At 36.2% G+C, this 15,545-nt stretch overlaps 1 protein-coding gene across 1 annotated transcript in view; it reads left to right on the top strand.

Annotated features, from left to right (window-relative positions):
• The window catches only part of GPR180 (G protein-coupled receptor 180), a 29,187-nt gene that overhangs the window by 8,132 nt on the left and 5,510 nt on the right, over positions 1-15,545 (top strand). Inside the window, exons 3-6 of the mRNA XM_072782617.1 lie at positions 2,976-3,176; positions 10,544-10,724; positions 10,866-10,915; positions 14,420-14,577. Of these exons, the coding sequence (XP_072638718.1) occupies positions 2,976-3,176; positions 10,544-10,724; positions 10,866-10,915; positions 14,420-14,577 (590 nt within the window). The remainder of the gene's footprint in view (positions 1-2,975; positions 3,177-10,543; positions 10,725-10,865; positions 10,916-14,419; positions 14,578-15,545) is intronic.

Below are 15,545 nucleotides of genomic sequence, written 5' to 3'. Positions count from 1 at the left end.
TTAAAAGTGTTAGCATTTTATTATTCTGTGTATTTTTGTTAACAGTATTCGTTTTGTTTTATAACATGATTGGGCAGCTAGCCATGTAACATTATTCTTTGCAATTCAAGTTTTGTTAATATGTGAGATACTAATTACATCAGCATGGAATATGCATGCTGTGTGGTAGTCTTTTGTCTCAAAAACAATGAACATACAGTTTTGTCAAGAGGCTTGTTTCCCAGGCTTGGTAAAACTGAAACAGGCCACAAGACAAAAAACTGAAGGCCATTATCACTTTTGAAGCACACTTTTGTTTTTATTTGATGTAAATCTGTATAATTGAAAAAACATTAAAAAGTATATTGGTGAAAAATATAATGGTTAATTTTTGTGTTGTTTTATCTAAGAAAAGAGTACAAGTGATAAAACAGCAACATAGCAGAACCTTTATATTATAAGGTCCAGATTATGTAATTGTGAGCTGCACATTTTAAAAGCCTAATTTCTGAGCCACTAAAAGGTTAATCGTATATTAAATTCTTATTAAAGGTCTTCAAATATCTAATGGAAACTAGAGTCTTTGCTACAATTTCAAGAAGCTATACAGTAAAAAGATAAATAAATGAACCAAAAAACAACAGTATAAACGTCAGCTAAATTAGGATAGTCCAAATAAGCAATGCTATGGCATTGTTAATAAAATCATCTTATCCACTTTAAATATAGTTCATGAAATTCCCAGGTGTAAAGTCTAAGTCCTCAAAATTTGTATCCTGACCTGTATCTCATTTCTAAAGACAACTTATAAATAGCATTTTTTAAAAAAGATTGTATTTATTTATTCATGAGAGGCAGAGACATAGGCAGAGGGAGAAACAGGCTCCCTATTAAGAGTCTGATGCAGGACTTGATGCCAGAACCCCAGGATCACCACCTGAGCCAACAACTAACCCATCCAGGTGCCTCCCAAAATAGCATTTTTTAAACATTTTATTTGGAAAGTTTTCAATAAGTGAAAGTGTAGTACAGCTAACATTGGTATATCCTTTGCTTAGATTCAATAACTGTTAATATTTTGTTACATTGCTTTGTATTTGTATGTTTGTGATTTTTGTATTTAATCAAAGCATATGAAAATAAGCTGTTGACGTCATGAGCACTTTGCCCCACTTCTATATCAGCTTGCTTCTTAAAAGAGTAGGGACGTTTTTCTCCGTAACAACAATAGCATCATGACACCTAAGAAAATTAGTAAGTTCATAAGCCAGTGTAGCTCAGTTGCTTAAGCATCTGCCTACAGCTCAGGTCATAATCCCAGGGTCCTGGGATCAAGTCCCACATCAGGATCCCCATTCATTGGAGAACCTGCTTCTCCCTCTCCCTCTGGCCCTAATTCAGTGCTCCCTCTCTCAAATAAATAAATAAAATCTTAAAAAAAAAAAAAAGGCATTTTTTTCTTCAATTGAGAAAGTGAGGAGCCTGCTTCTCCCTCTGCATTCCCCCTGCTTGTGCGATCTCTTTCTCTGTCAAATAAATAAATAACATCTTTTTTAAAAAGATTTTTTCTTCAATTGAGAAAGACTAGCTGGCATGCTGTGGGGGCAATCTAGAGTTGGGAATTGAGACCATCATAATCTTATATTTTAAGAATATTTTGTATAGAATTATACTCTTTACATGGGATTTTCAATACTGTCTCATTTGCTTCTCACAAGAACTCTGAGTTAGACAGGTTAGGTATCTTAATTTTACTACTGAAAAAGCACATTTTGAGAGGTTAAGTAATTTATTTGGTGAGTTGCAAGGTTGTTAAGTAATAGCACCAACACTTCCTCCTTTAACTCTTCTACTCTTTTTATTATATGTAGCGTTTGAGACACTACTCTCCTACAACTTTGTGGTGGTGTTAGTGAGTGCCTCTTAAGTCAGAGTCATAGTTTCAAATTTGGAAGGCATCTTAGACATCATTAAGTTTCTCAGAAGGCTGCTATTGGCATTTGGGGCAGAACAGGTCTTTATTATATGAAACTTTACCTTGGATTGCATGAGGCTTAGTACAGCCTCCCTCCAAGGACCTTCTCAACTGTGTGACAACAGAACTGTCCCTACACATTTTCAAATCACTAGAGGGGAGCAGGATTACCCTGGAGGACACTTATTAGGATAACTATCTTGTCTTAAATAAAGGAAAAGGAGAATGAACCCATAATTCAGTAACTACTGTGTGACAGGTGTCATGCTAAGTGACTCCTATAACTTTAGTTTTCCTATCAGCTCTTTGCTCTAAGTATTACCTTCATTATACAGATGAAGAAAGTGTCATTACTTATATAACTTGCTCAAGTTTACACAGAAGGTAAGTAAGTATTGGAGTCAGGATTCAAACACAGATCCGTGTGATGCCAGCATTCATAAGACTCCCCATGCCCCCGCCATATAGACCTGACCCAGTATAACAGCTCTTATATTCTGGTCATTTATGTTCTCCTTTCAGTTCCTTTTTAAAGAATGATCAATGAGAAAAAGATTCTGGAAAATCTTTTGAAGGTATTTGTTGGTCATAGTTTTTAGGTATAATAATGATTCCCTGAGTTGAATGCTCCATTTTAACTCAAATCCAATTTTCAAAAGTATCACTGCAGTTGTTACACAGCATTGTGAAATGTAGTTAATGCCATAGAACTGTACACTTCAAAAAGGTTAAAATGGTAACTTTTATGTTTATATATATTTTACCACAATAAAAAGATCTACTTGAAGACTTTGAAATATTTAAAATTCAGATTCAAAATGTCATTTGTGGTGTTTCACAATACTTTTATAGTGACTCCTTTGGTTAAGATACGTTATTTATATCTGCCTTATGATTTACAGACCTTATTCCAGTACTATACCAGGGCTTCGATTTTCAAGATAGTAAGAACAAAACAAAAGAATTCTGTGAGTTGATTATATGACTAAAATGAAAACATTTGTTTTCTTTCTCTTTAAAGTGACCATGAATCAGACTGAACATAATCTGACAGTATCCCAGATTCCATATCCACAAACGTGGCATGTGTTTTATGCAGACAAGTATACGTGCAGAGATGACAATGAGAATTCTCAGGTGGAAGATATCCCATTTGAAATGATGTTACTAAACCCAGATGCTGAAGGGAATCCATTTGATCATTTTGGTGCTGGAGAATCTGGTAAGAATATATATATACATAAGTGTATATCCTAAATATAGAAAAAAATTATGCACAAATATCTTTATGTTATGTTTTTTGAATATTAAAAATTAAAAACAACTTAAGTGTCCAACAGTAGGCAGATGGTAAGTGAATCCTCTTACAGCATTTTAATAGCTATAATATTAAGTTAGAAAAGCAGAACATTTAACTTTATATTTTATAATTTGAAGTATGTTAAAAAAGGCAGATAATTAAGCAGAAAGAAGGATAAAAATATTAACAGATTGTTTCTGTGTTTTGGGTAGTAGAATTATGGATGGTTTTTAGTTTTCTCTATACATTCTAAACCTTTTTGCTTTTTTGATAACCTAGCATTAATCTTTATAAACAGAAAAATGCTAATAAATAGAGCAACCTAAATTGGAAAATCAGTTTTTAAGTGAGATAGAAACTGCACTACTTTATATGGCTGTCCTTTCACCAAGTTGTGTAAACTGGTTAGGGATTGTCTTTGTGGGAGCTTGCAACCATTTTAGGAATGATCAAAGTTTGTAAAGTTTCCAAAATCCAATTTACTTCCATAAATATTTCGTCAAAATTTTAGATTGACTACGTATTGCCCTACAGAAGCAAGATTCCTAGCCCAAACAGAAATGAACAACTTCTTGTGATTAATGATAAACATCTATACAGTATTTTAGTAGATTTGTAAATTAACATGTCAGAATGAAGACTGAGATTGTAGAATGTCTATCAAAACAAAGGATTAGGAGTTTACTTCTTAATGAGTTCATTACCCATTTGGAAGAATCAATCTGCTTAGAGAGAAATTCAACCCATTAAATCTCATTGACCATCAAGATAAGTGGGTGCAGGTAGAACAGAAATTGAGACTACGTTAGATGAAACCAATTGCCTAGTTCAAAATGTATATTGCCACAGATAGAAATTTAACTCAAGGAACATGTGTTATGGGGATCCCTGGGTGGCGCAGCGGTTTGGCGCCTGCCTTTGGCCCAGGGCGTGATCCTGGAGACCCGGGATCGAATCCCACATCGGGCTCCCGGTGCATGGAGCCTGCTTCTCCCTCTGCCTGTGTCTCTGCCTCTCTCTCTCTCTGTGACTATCATAAACAAATAAAAATTAAAAAAAAAAAAAAAAAAGGAACATGTGTTATGGACACCAGGTCACCAGTAACTTAATGTATGAAGAGAGAAATTTTTTTAATATCTTTTAGTCTGAAAAAATATTTACATGGTGACACAATGGGAACCCAAACATTTTTAAATAAAGTTCTTTTTGTGAAGGAAATGACAAAAGGGATAAGCTACTCGAATTATTATTATTATTTTTTTAAATTTTTATTTATTTATGATAGTTACAGAGAGAGAGAGAGAGGCAGAGACATAGGCAGAGGGAGAAGCAGGCTCCATGCACCGGGAGCCTGATGTGGGATTCGATCCCGGGTCTCCAGGATCGCGCCCTGGGCCAAAGGCAGGCGCTAAACCACTGCGCCACCCAGGGATCCCTCGAATTATTTTTGAATGCAAACAAACTTAAAGGTTAAATTTTTCTTAATAGTAGTGTGGATCAGTATGGGTCATTACTAAAAGTTACTTCAGTCCTACCATTTCTTTTATATTGATTGATTGATTGATTGATTGATTGGAGGAGGGTAGGAAGGAGATAGGGAGAAGCCCAAGCAGGTTCCAAGCCCCCCAGCACAGAGCCCGACTCGGGGCTTGATCTCATGACCCTGAGATCATGACCTGAGCTGAAATCAAGAGTCCATTGCTTGACCCACTGAGCCACCCAGGTGCCCCATTTTTTTATCTTTATAAACTTTGACATTTATCTTCTGTAGTTTGGAAAGGCATTGATGAAACCTAGTCTACTGATAGCATTGGATAGACAGATGAAACCCAGGTCTACTGATAGCATTGGATAGACATTGGATAGCATTGGATAGAGACTAATTTGCTTGTGAAGTCCCTTTTAACCATAAGTCTTTATTATTTCATGTGACAGTTATTTTTAGGACTGGTAAAGACTCAGCAGTCCCTGAATGCTCTGCTACAGTCACTTTATGTGCAAACTATACAGCCTATGGTGTAGTTTAATCCAAAAGCTCTTTCACCTGTTGCCTTCCTGGCAATTTGCCTGTAGCTCAAGAGGTTATTTTATGGGGATCCCTGGGTGGCTCAGTGGTTTGGCACCTGCCTTTTGCCCAGGGCACGATCCTGGAGTCCCGGGATCGAGTCCCGCGTCAGGCTCCTGGCATGGAGCCTGCTTCTCCCTCTGCCTATATCTCTGCCTCTCTCTCTCTCTATGTCTATCGTGAATAAATAAAATAAAATCTTTAAAAAAAAAAGAGGTTATTTTATTTATTTTGTGGATGCTTGAGATTCTACTAGATCCTATAGTGATTGTTTTGCTTCCTTATCCAGGCTTTCATTTATGGTCTCTTTCCTCATTCCTGATTACACATCTGAACATTGACTGTAGGCCACAGAGTGGTCACATTTGTGGCCTCTGCCACCTTTGGGCCACTGAATGTCAGCCATACTTGCCCTGGCTCACCCTGAACCTTGTCCATATCTTCCGGTGTTTTTTCCAACATCCTGAATGCTTAGCTTTTTCTTAGGGTTCACATGAACCATTCTCATTCAACTAGTCCTGACTCTGAGCTACCTTCTCCAAGACTGAGTTTGATTTGATGTTTATGTTTATGTCTGAAATCTGTCTTATACTAGAATGGAGAAAGTTACATTGGTCATATCACCAACAAACATTTAAATGAGGGGCAAAACCTCACTATAGTATGGATTTTCATTAAGCATGATTCAGTGCAAGGTTAATCTGTGGGGATTGATTATTAACAAGTACCAGCAGTACTTAAAAGTATTCAAAGTTGTTATGTGGCTGGCTTAATTTCTAGGGACTCACATCATCTTATTGATTAAAATGTATAAAACCCTTAAAATATGATTAATTCTACATCAAAGTGTAATAAATCAGTGGTCCTCAACCCATCACTGTACATCTGGAGAACTTTAAAAAAAAATACAAATGTCTACCCCCTGAGACTTAGAAAGATTTGGTTTTGGAGTGAAAGCCAGGCAACTGAGCTTTGTCAAAGCTCCAAGTTGATTCTAATGTGCAGAACCAATGATCTTAAAGTCCATGTCCCGGGATGCCTGGGTGCCTCAGTGGTTGAGTGTCTGCCTTTGGCCCAGGGTGTGATCCTGGAGTGCTGGGATCAAGTTCCACATTGGGCTCCCCGCAGGGAGCCTGCTTCTCCCTCTGCCTATGTCTCTGCCTCTTTCTGTGCTCTCATGAATAAATAAATAAAATCTTTTAAAAGTAAAAAAATAAAAGTCCATGTCCCACATTGGTTGGTATCATATTGGTTTTACAGTAGAGCCTTGAGAAGGATTCTTCCTACTTACGTAGCCTCAGGTTTGGAATTTCTTTCCAAGAAATAATCCCAGTTCATTTTAGAAACTTCTGCTCATTTGTCTAATTTTCTGCCCTGAGTAGGGAAAATTGATTTACTATGGTTTTTACTGAGAATTGACTATTAAGCCGTATGTCTAAGGAGTTTGAATTAGAATAACTTGGTGTGGGTAGCTGCAATTAATGTTACATGTTATTCTGGTTAGATTTTATAATTTGCTTTCTTTCAAACAAATTATGTATTTTGTATCTATTAGACTGCAGTTAATCTCATATTTTATAGATTGGTCTAGGTTTAAAAAAAAAAACTAAGGCAAGGATGATGCTACTTGACAAAATACTACATAGGAATATTATATTTTAAGGTAGAATAAAGTAAAACTGCTTCTTAAAAAAATTAGAATCTGGGCAGCCCGGGTGGCTCAGCAGTTTAGCACCTGCCTTCAGCCCAGGGTGTGATCCTGGAGACCCGGGATGGAATCCCACATGAGGCTCCCTGCATGGAGCCTGCTTCTCCCTCTGCCTGTGTCTCTGCCGCTCTCTCTCTCTCTTTCTCTCTCTCTCTCATGAATAAATAAATAAAATCTTTTTTAAAAAATTAGAACCTTCATTGACTATAGTTGTGCTCTTGTTAGAAACCAAAATAAGTAGTCAGAATCCTGAGAATTAAAGTATTATCATCCAAAGTAGTCTGGTTTTCATCAGAATATTATTCTCTGTCACATCTGCTATCTCATTGTTTTTAAGATTCCAGATATTGGCTCTGGTAACATGTTGGAATGCTTTTGCTTTAAAGTAATAGAAAACTTTAATGCATGTAGTATAGACAATAAGGAAATTATCTTATATAACAAGAATTTCTGAGGCTTCTTCACGGTGGTTTATTTAGCATCTCTGTACCCTCCTATCTTCTGTCAGCTTTGTCCTTAGGCTAGCTCCCTCATGTCCAAAGTTAACTGCAGTTCACTTTGTGGGCATTGAATCTAGATAATGACAAAATTCAGTATCTCTTTTTTGAGAGCAAGGAAACCTTTCTTAGAAGCTTCCTCATCAGATTTCCCTGTCAAAACTGGGTCACGTGCCCTTGCTCTACAACATCATAAGAGAAATGTAAGTGAAAGTGTCAGAAGGAAGATAAGGGTAGACGAATTTGTGAGTAAAGGGTTAGGCATACCCCTTATTGGCAGGGGTGTTGGAATTTCTGTGATGAGTTTAGACTAATTAGGATATATCTTGAAACTCTTGAGGGTGGCATGGACATTGGGGTAGGTGGGAGTGTTCCAGTGCTGCACCCATGACCCAGTGACTGTCTCCTTTACCCTCTTTTCTCCCATCTCCCATCATTTAGCTGGAGCGGAGTTTTTTGAAGCTTTCCTGTAAGTTTTCTTCCTGCTGAATTTTGCCAGTGCTTTTTCCCATTAAGCTTGCCTTAAAATCTACACATTTCCTTATAACATATGTGTTTGCCACCTGGTGCGTGCTCATTTAACAGTATTCTTCTTTTGTGTATAGGTGAAATTTAATACTTAGTACCCACTTATCTAAAAATTAGAATTTAATTTCACAGTGAACAAATATAGATTGTTTTCTTATGATGGATGGTAACAGGACAAAAGTAAAATTGATCACTGAAAAGAAAAAAAACGGACTTTTTTTTTTTCTAGAGGGAATTTATTTAAAAGAACAGTGAGTGCAGAATCCACATTTTATCTTTAGACTATCTTTTGGGTAGGATCAAGGTAAAAATAGTAAATGAACAAAGTACAAGACACAAATGTCTTGAGCTAGTGCAGGTTATTTAATACATTATCTGAAGGAAATAATTTGTTGGTTATAATGTTAGCTTTTCTGGAAGGTACATTTAATCTTGATTATTCCTAAAACATTTTTTTGCTACTAACAGATGTCTTCTTTTCAAAAGTACCTTCCTCCTATGTTATTCTGATTACTCAGTAAATAGTCTGAGGATTTTCTTTTCATGGTGGATTTGTAACGGATGGAGTGTGAAACTTTATCTTGTAATAGATACTCTGTAAAGTACTATGAGTAAATAAAACAAAAAGAATGCCATATTTAATTCTTTGTACTAAGAAGGAAAAATAAAAGCTGAGATTCAAAAGACAGAATTGCATGAAGAATTTTACTGACCCACAGTGTTAATACATTTAGCGTATTTTCTGTCTTGTTCCATTACTATAACAATCCCAGGCTTATTGTCCCATTATTTCTAGAGCTGGAATGCTGCCTATGTAAGGAGTTTAAAAAGAAATTATGCCTCTTGAGTTATTTGATCTTCTCTTCCTGAAATCTAAACATGCTTTTTCACCTGAATGAGGGAAGTGAACATTTATATATGTAGAGCAGGAGAGACACCCAGTGGCTGAAATACTACTTATCTCCTTTTTTCCCCCTAACCATTGCAAAAATATGATTGAGATTGAACTGTTTATTGACTGCTTTTCTACTATTTGTATCTTCTAGATTGCTTTTTCAAAATTAATACTCCCTTCTCTGCCCACTGATTAGAGTTTACCTCAAATGGTAAACTGGAGCAGATTCAGCTTCATGATTGGATGGAAATGATTGCAGTTTAGGCTGTTCATCCACAGATTCAGTAGAGACAGCTCTGTTCACAGCCACCATCATTATACTCCAGTGGTATTTAGATACAATATGAAATCTTAATATTTGGAACTAGTTTTAGATGTAACTAAGTCAGTGTAAGTAAGATGTTAAACTCAAAGCTACTCCTCTAGGTTATGATAAAAATTTTCTGATATTTCTGAGAAATGAAGACACAGTCAAAAGATTCAGGTGATGCAGAAAAAGGGATGCAAATCTTGGGATGCATGAAGACTGTACTGGAAAGCTGTTGGTAGGAACTAGAGGCTGCTTAACAACTGGCACCGTTTTTAATATAAAGTCTGCTCGTTTACTCTGTTTTTGTCTTTACCAACCAGCTCCCTTTGCTTGTTTGATATTTCTGCTTACTCAGAATATTTATTTCACTGTGGCCTGATTTGACTTCAATGTCAGCTCCTTTCAACCTCAATTTCTGCTGCCTAGTTCTTTCCATGTTTTATGGTTTGATTTCCTGAGAGACTGATTAGCCTGACTTATCTTTGAGAACCAAATTATTCTGGTGGCCAGCAGCTAGTCTTTGGGTTGGTGGCCATTTGGTCAAGTATTACAGTTTTAGCCAACTGTGGGATGGAGTCTCATGGTCACCATAGAATTTCCTCTTTGACAAGAGCTGCAGACAGTTTACTTCAGAAGGGGACTGCAGTCATAACGTATTTTGAAACTTTGTTCCACTGGAAATGTAAGATAGTGGTATATTCCAGAGCTGTGTTTTTGTATCAGAATCACCTGATGGGCTTATTAAAACACAGCTTGCTGGTCCCCTCTCCCAGAATTTCTGATATAGTAGATCTGGGATGAAGCCCAAGAATGTGCATTTCTATTTCTAACAAGTTCCCTATTGATGCTGCTAGTCTGGAGATTGCACTTTGAGAACCATTGTCAGGGTATATTAAGCTATTGTTGACAAAATCTGTTCCTAAATTTCATACTAAAGTAATCCACTTTGGGGGTAAAAAGTCTGTCTGACTGAATGCTAACATCCTTGTTTTAATTTACAATTTTCTTATGGTTAGTCTTCAGGCTTATTGCCTAAGGATCCTTTTATAGAGATTGACTTTACCTACTTTAGTTTAATCTGCCTTCTTATATTTAAACCTTTATCCCAAAGTAAAAAATTGTTTACATTTTAATAATTTCCTTCTTTTTCCATACATAAGTGAAAGCTATGACTCCAGTTAAAAAAAAAACAGTTTTAGAAATATATTGTCAGGAAGATTTAAAAGCCACCCCACACTATTACTGGCTTTGTTGTACTGAAGCAAACTCCTTTCTTCTCTTCACAGGGTTACATGAGTTCTTTTTCCTCCTAGTCCTGGTGTACTTTGTGCTTGCTTGCATTTATGCTCAGTCATTGTGGCAGGCTATCAAGAAAGGAGGGCCCATGCACGTGATCCTAAAGGTTCTGACAACTGCACTGCTGCTGCAAGCCAGCTCAGCTTTAGCTAATTACATTCATTTCTCCAGGTAACTTGAAACCTCTAAAACTGTGTTCACCATTACATCTAATTAATCCTAATTAGTTCCCCCAAATTATGCTGCCTTTGATTATGAACCATCTCTTCGCATTTGTAATTTACACTAATAGTCTTCTCTTCAATTCCTCAGTTACTCCAAAGATGGAATAGGAATACCTTTTATGGGAAGTTTGGCAGAATGTGAGTATCTTTCTAAGGTATATTTTTTGAAACATAAATTTGCTATTTGCCTCTGTTTTGTTTTTCTTTTTTGTCAATTATTTTTTGTCCTGATAGAATTTTTCTATCCAGGGTTGGTTAGAATTCAGCCCCACTGAAAAGAGGGTTACAGATTTAGTTCCCATCTGTCCTGTATAGTTTCTTCTTGATAATAGGTCATGTGTGTAATTCATCATTGTTTTTGGAGCATGTTTATATGCATTCTCTGTTTATCTCAATAAAAACTTGATGAAGTAGAGACATTTACACCTATCTTGCACATAAAGAATCTGGGCTCATTGGCAGGAAGCACATTTCCAAATGTCAGTAGTTCTGAGGGGTAGAGACAAAACTCAGACTCAAGTTTTCTGATCCTAAAGCTGAAGGTTGTTTTCCTCCTTTCATCCCTTTTTTTGACTTTTCCTATTTTCTGATCCAGAGTCAGAGAGTATACCTGTAATTGAATTGACCTCACAGCTTTGTTCTTTTATTTATACAAGGAATTTTATGAAGTAATTTTTCAACTAAGCATGATAGGAAAAATATTTAAAAGTTCCCACAATCTAGAATGCCATTCTCAGTCCCAGAAAAATAGTCAAGATTTGCTGTAAAAAAGCAAATTCTTGGGATCCCTGGGTGGTGCAGTGGTTTGGCGCCTGCCTTTGGCCCAGGGTGCTATCCTGGAGACCCGGGATTGAATCCCATGTTGGGCTCCCGGTGCATGGAGCCTGCTTCTCCCTCTGCCTGTGTCTCTGCCTCTCTCTCTCTCTGTGTGTGACTATCATAAATTAAAAAAAATAAAATAAAATAAAAGTCAAAAGATTCTGTTTAAAAAAAAAAAAGCAAATTCTGAATATGCAACCATTCTAGGATTTACTTTTTAAAATATTTCCGTAATTCTCTCATAGTCTCATCTTTCTTTAATAGGGTAGCTCATGGTAATCTTGTAGTAATCACAGAACCGATTTTCCTCATCTTGCTGCCTAAGATTCTAAACCTTCTAGAAACTTTGTTTTCCTGCTGAAGAGGACACATACTGGTCATCTCTTGGACACGAAGAAGAGTTGCTTCTCTTTTTTGAACATTTTTGGGAGCTCTGGTTTCTCCTGCTCTTGTCTCTTAGGTGACTCAGGATGTTTAATAGAACCATAGAATTTTAAAGCTGAATGGAACCTGAGAAATAATTTAGCTTATGCATTTTAGAAGTTGCAAAGCGCACAAAAACGCATGAGTGGAAGCTATCACTGAAATCAAGGACTTTTGAAGTTTTGTGTCTGCTGTATACAAAATAGTGTTTTATTTTATTTTATTTTATTTATTTTTTTTATTTATTTATGATAGTCACAGAGAGAGAGAGAGAGAGAGAGAGAGAGAGAGAGAGGCAGAGACACAGGCAGAGGGAGAAGCAGGCTCCATGCACCAGGAGCCCGATGTGGGATTCGATCCCGGGTCTCCAGGATCGCGCCCTGGGCCAAAGGCAGGCGCCAAACCGCTGCGCCACCCAGGGATCCCCAAAATAGTGTTTTAGGCTGGCATCTTCACTGTAGGTTTAAAAAGCAAAGTTTTTTCTTTTTATTAAACTACTATAAATGTTACTAAATGTTGGTATTCAGACAACAGATTTGATTAAATGATTAAAATGTCAAGATTCGGGATCCCTGGGTGGCGCAGCAGTTTGGCGCCTGCCTTTGGCCCAGGGCGTGATCCTGGAGACCCGGGATCGAATCCCACATCGGGCTCCCGGTGCATGGAGCCTGCTTCTCCCTCTGCCTGTGTCTCTGCCTCTCTCTCTCTCTCTCTCTCTCTCTGTGACTATCATAAATAAATAAAAATTAAAAAAATAAATAAATAAAATAAAATAAAATAAAATGTCAAGATTCTTGGGATCCCTGGGTGGCGCAGCGGTTTAGCGCCTGCCTTTGGCCCAGGGCGTGATCCTGGAGACCCGGGATTGAATCCCACATCAGGCTCCCAGTGCATGGAGCCTGCTTCTCCCTCTGCCTGTGTCTCTGCCTCTCTCTCTCTCTCTCTCTCTGTGACTATCATAAATAAATAAGTAAAAAATAAAAAAAATAACTGAATTTCAAAAAAAATAAAAATAAAATGTCAAGATTCTTAATAAAATCAAACAGAATAGGATTTTTATGTGGCCTGTTATTTTATCTACAGTTATCTTTCAGTGTCAGATAAGCAGTGTTCTACCTAATGCTTACATATTGGCATTCTGTTAATATGTGCTTCACACCTACTATACAAAAAAATGAGCCAGAACATCAGGGCTCAGGTATTTGTTTTTGCTAATTAGCAACTTATGCAGGAATATTCCTTTGCCTGACTTCTTCCAGTAACGGAATATGTATTCGTGAGATGTTAAATAAAAGTAATTGACATCACAGACATTTAAAATCTGTGATGAGAGAAAATTGTGCTTGATCTGAAAGGCCATGACATTTTGTACTATTCAAATATAGTGACAGTTCATTATTGGAATTCGCTATAACAAATATATGAGCATAAATGTAGAATATCCAGAGTAGGGAGAAAATGATCAAAATATATCTGAAAGGGTGTATCGTTAATAGGTTTTCAGCTTGTAACTTTTTAATATAGTACAGCTAGTTTTACCTGTTTCTGCAAGAATATCTTTATATAAATATGGAAGTAAAAGTTGTAGACGTCTAAGTATGGCTGGCGATTTGAAGAAAGTTTCGTTTGGTGCATTCTGATCATGTTTATTCCAAAATCCACATCAAAATACCCTAGGATGAGAAAGTGATCATCTTTTTGAGTCAATAAATACTAATTTCCAAAATAAAAATGCATTGTTTTCTCCAAGCACGAGACTGAATGCAGGTGGTCTCCTTGCTTCCTTTTTGAAAGGAGCAGTCTTTCCCTGCAGTGTCAGTGATGGCCACCTGGTGGCACATCACACTAATGCATGAAGCATTTCGTTTGTCTTCGGGACTAACACTAAAGCCAACATCATTGAATGTTACAACAGCCATTGTGTTTTATTGTCATGCTATTTCTTATTAATAGTTTTAGAAAATAAGCTCACATGATATAGTTCAGCTATCTAAAAAATTAACAACTCAGAAATAAAGGTACTAGTATTCTCCATATTGCAGAAGTTACATTTAAAATGTGTTTATTTTAATAAGCAGTCAGTTAATAAGCAGTCAGAGAACAGTATTATGTAGTTAGAAAAGCTAAGAAAAATGGGAAACAGAGATTTAAAGTTGGTCTTAATAAAGATACATATAGAGTATTGCCGTTGTTCTATTTTCAGAAATGTTTACAAACCTAATGGCAAAATTTTAATTTTAGAGTTCTACAAGAATATCTTTTGTTATTGAATTTTATCAACTTCTCTTTGAAAATGCCTATATTTTTGTGCTTAAAAAATAATTACATTCTCAATGCAAAAAGGACCAAATCCTTTGTATTGTAAAAACTTGGTTGACTTTTGTTCTCATTTCCCATTAGTTTTTGACATTGCTTCCCAAATTCAAATGTTATACCTGCTTCTGAGTCTATGCATGGGCTGGACAATAGTCAGAATGAAGAAGTCTCAAAGCAGACCTCTCCAGTGGGATTCTACTCCTGCATCCACTGGCATTGCTGTATTCATTGTCATAACACAGGTGAGTATTGATACTCAGTGTTTATACTTGGCAATATGCAAAAATCCAAACTTGAACAGACCTCATTTCAAAAGTGAAACTTGACACCCATGAGGAATTTGTCATTTAAAGTGTGAATTTAAAGAGTGATAGATCAAATAACTTGTAATCTTCTGAATGCTAATATGTGTAGATTGCAGAATTTAGTTATTACTTACATGAATTTGAGCTTTCAATCAGCTTATTTAAAAACGTGAAGAATGCTTAATATTAGGATAGATTCTCATTTCCTACTTAATAGCTTTCTATCATATTTTCTAACACATAGTAAGTACTCAACATTTTACATGGCTGAGTCAATGAATTTGAGATTCATCCATGGGCAAGGATTTTTAGGGCCAGTTCTATTACTTTATATACATGAAGGAATTCAAGTGAATATCTGAGATTAACAATAAAGCAAAATATAGAATGAGAAAGAAAGGGATCTAGTTTTTGAAAACAAATACAAGACAAATTTAGTCTTTTAGAAAATTTAGTCTTCTTAGCCCTTTTTTGTTTATTTTCTTTTATTCTAGGATCTCCATATGCCTATGTGCAATGGATTCTATAAAAATTATAAAGGAAGGTATAAACAAAAATTCATCATTGGCTGTAGATGAAAATGAAATATACACTTGGGCTCTGCAAAGAACATTATAATCTGAGTTTTAATGCATTAAATAAAGTGAAAAATTCATTAGTGAAGTGATAAGTCCTGTGCTTTATTCATCTTTATACGCATGATATTTATTGAGTATAGTAGATGCTAAGTGAAATGGGTATGTTGAATTTCATGACTGAGTTAGATCATATCACAGGTGGTGATGTTTAGATAGCAAATAATGGCTTCCTAAGGCTTTAGAATGAAGGGCTAATGACAACTGAATTACAAGTGATTAAAATAAGGGCAAGATTCTACCAACTTAATGTTTTTGATCCAGGGCTTC

This window comes from Canis lupus, chromosome 17 (genome assembly GCF_048164855.1).
Source record: "Canis lupus baileyi chromosome 17, mCanLup2.hap1, whole genome shotgun sequence".
Classification (NCBI taxonomy): domain Eukaryota; kingdom Metazoa; phylum Chordata; class Mammalia; order Carnivora; family Canidae; genus Canis; species Canis lupus.
Note: the sequence above shows the minus strand (reverse complement) of the source record. Positions and strands in the feature narration are given on the sequence as shown.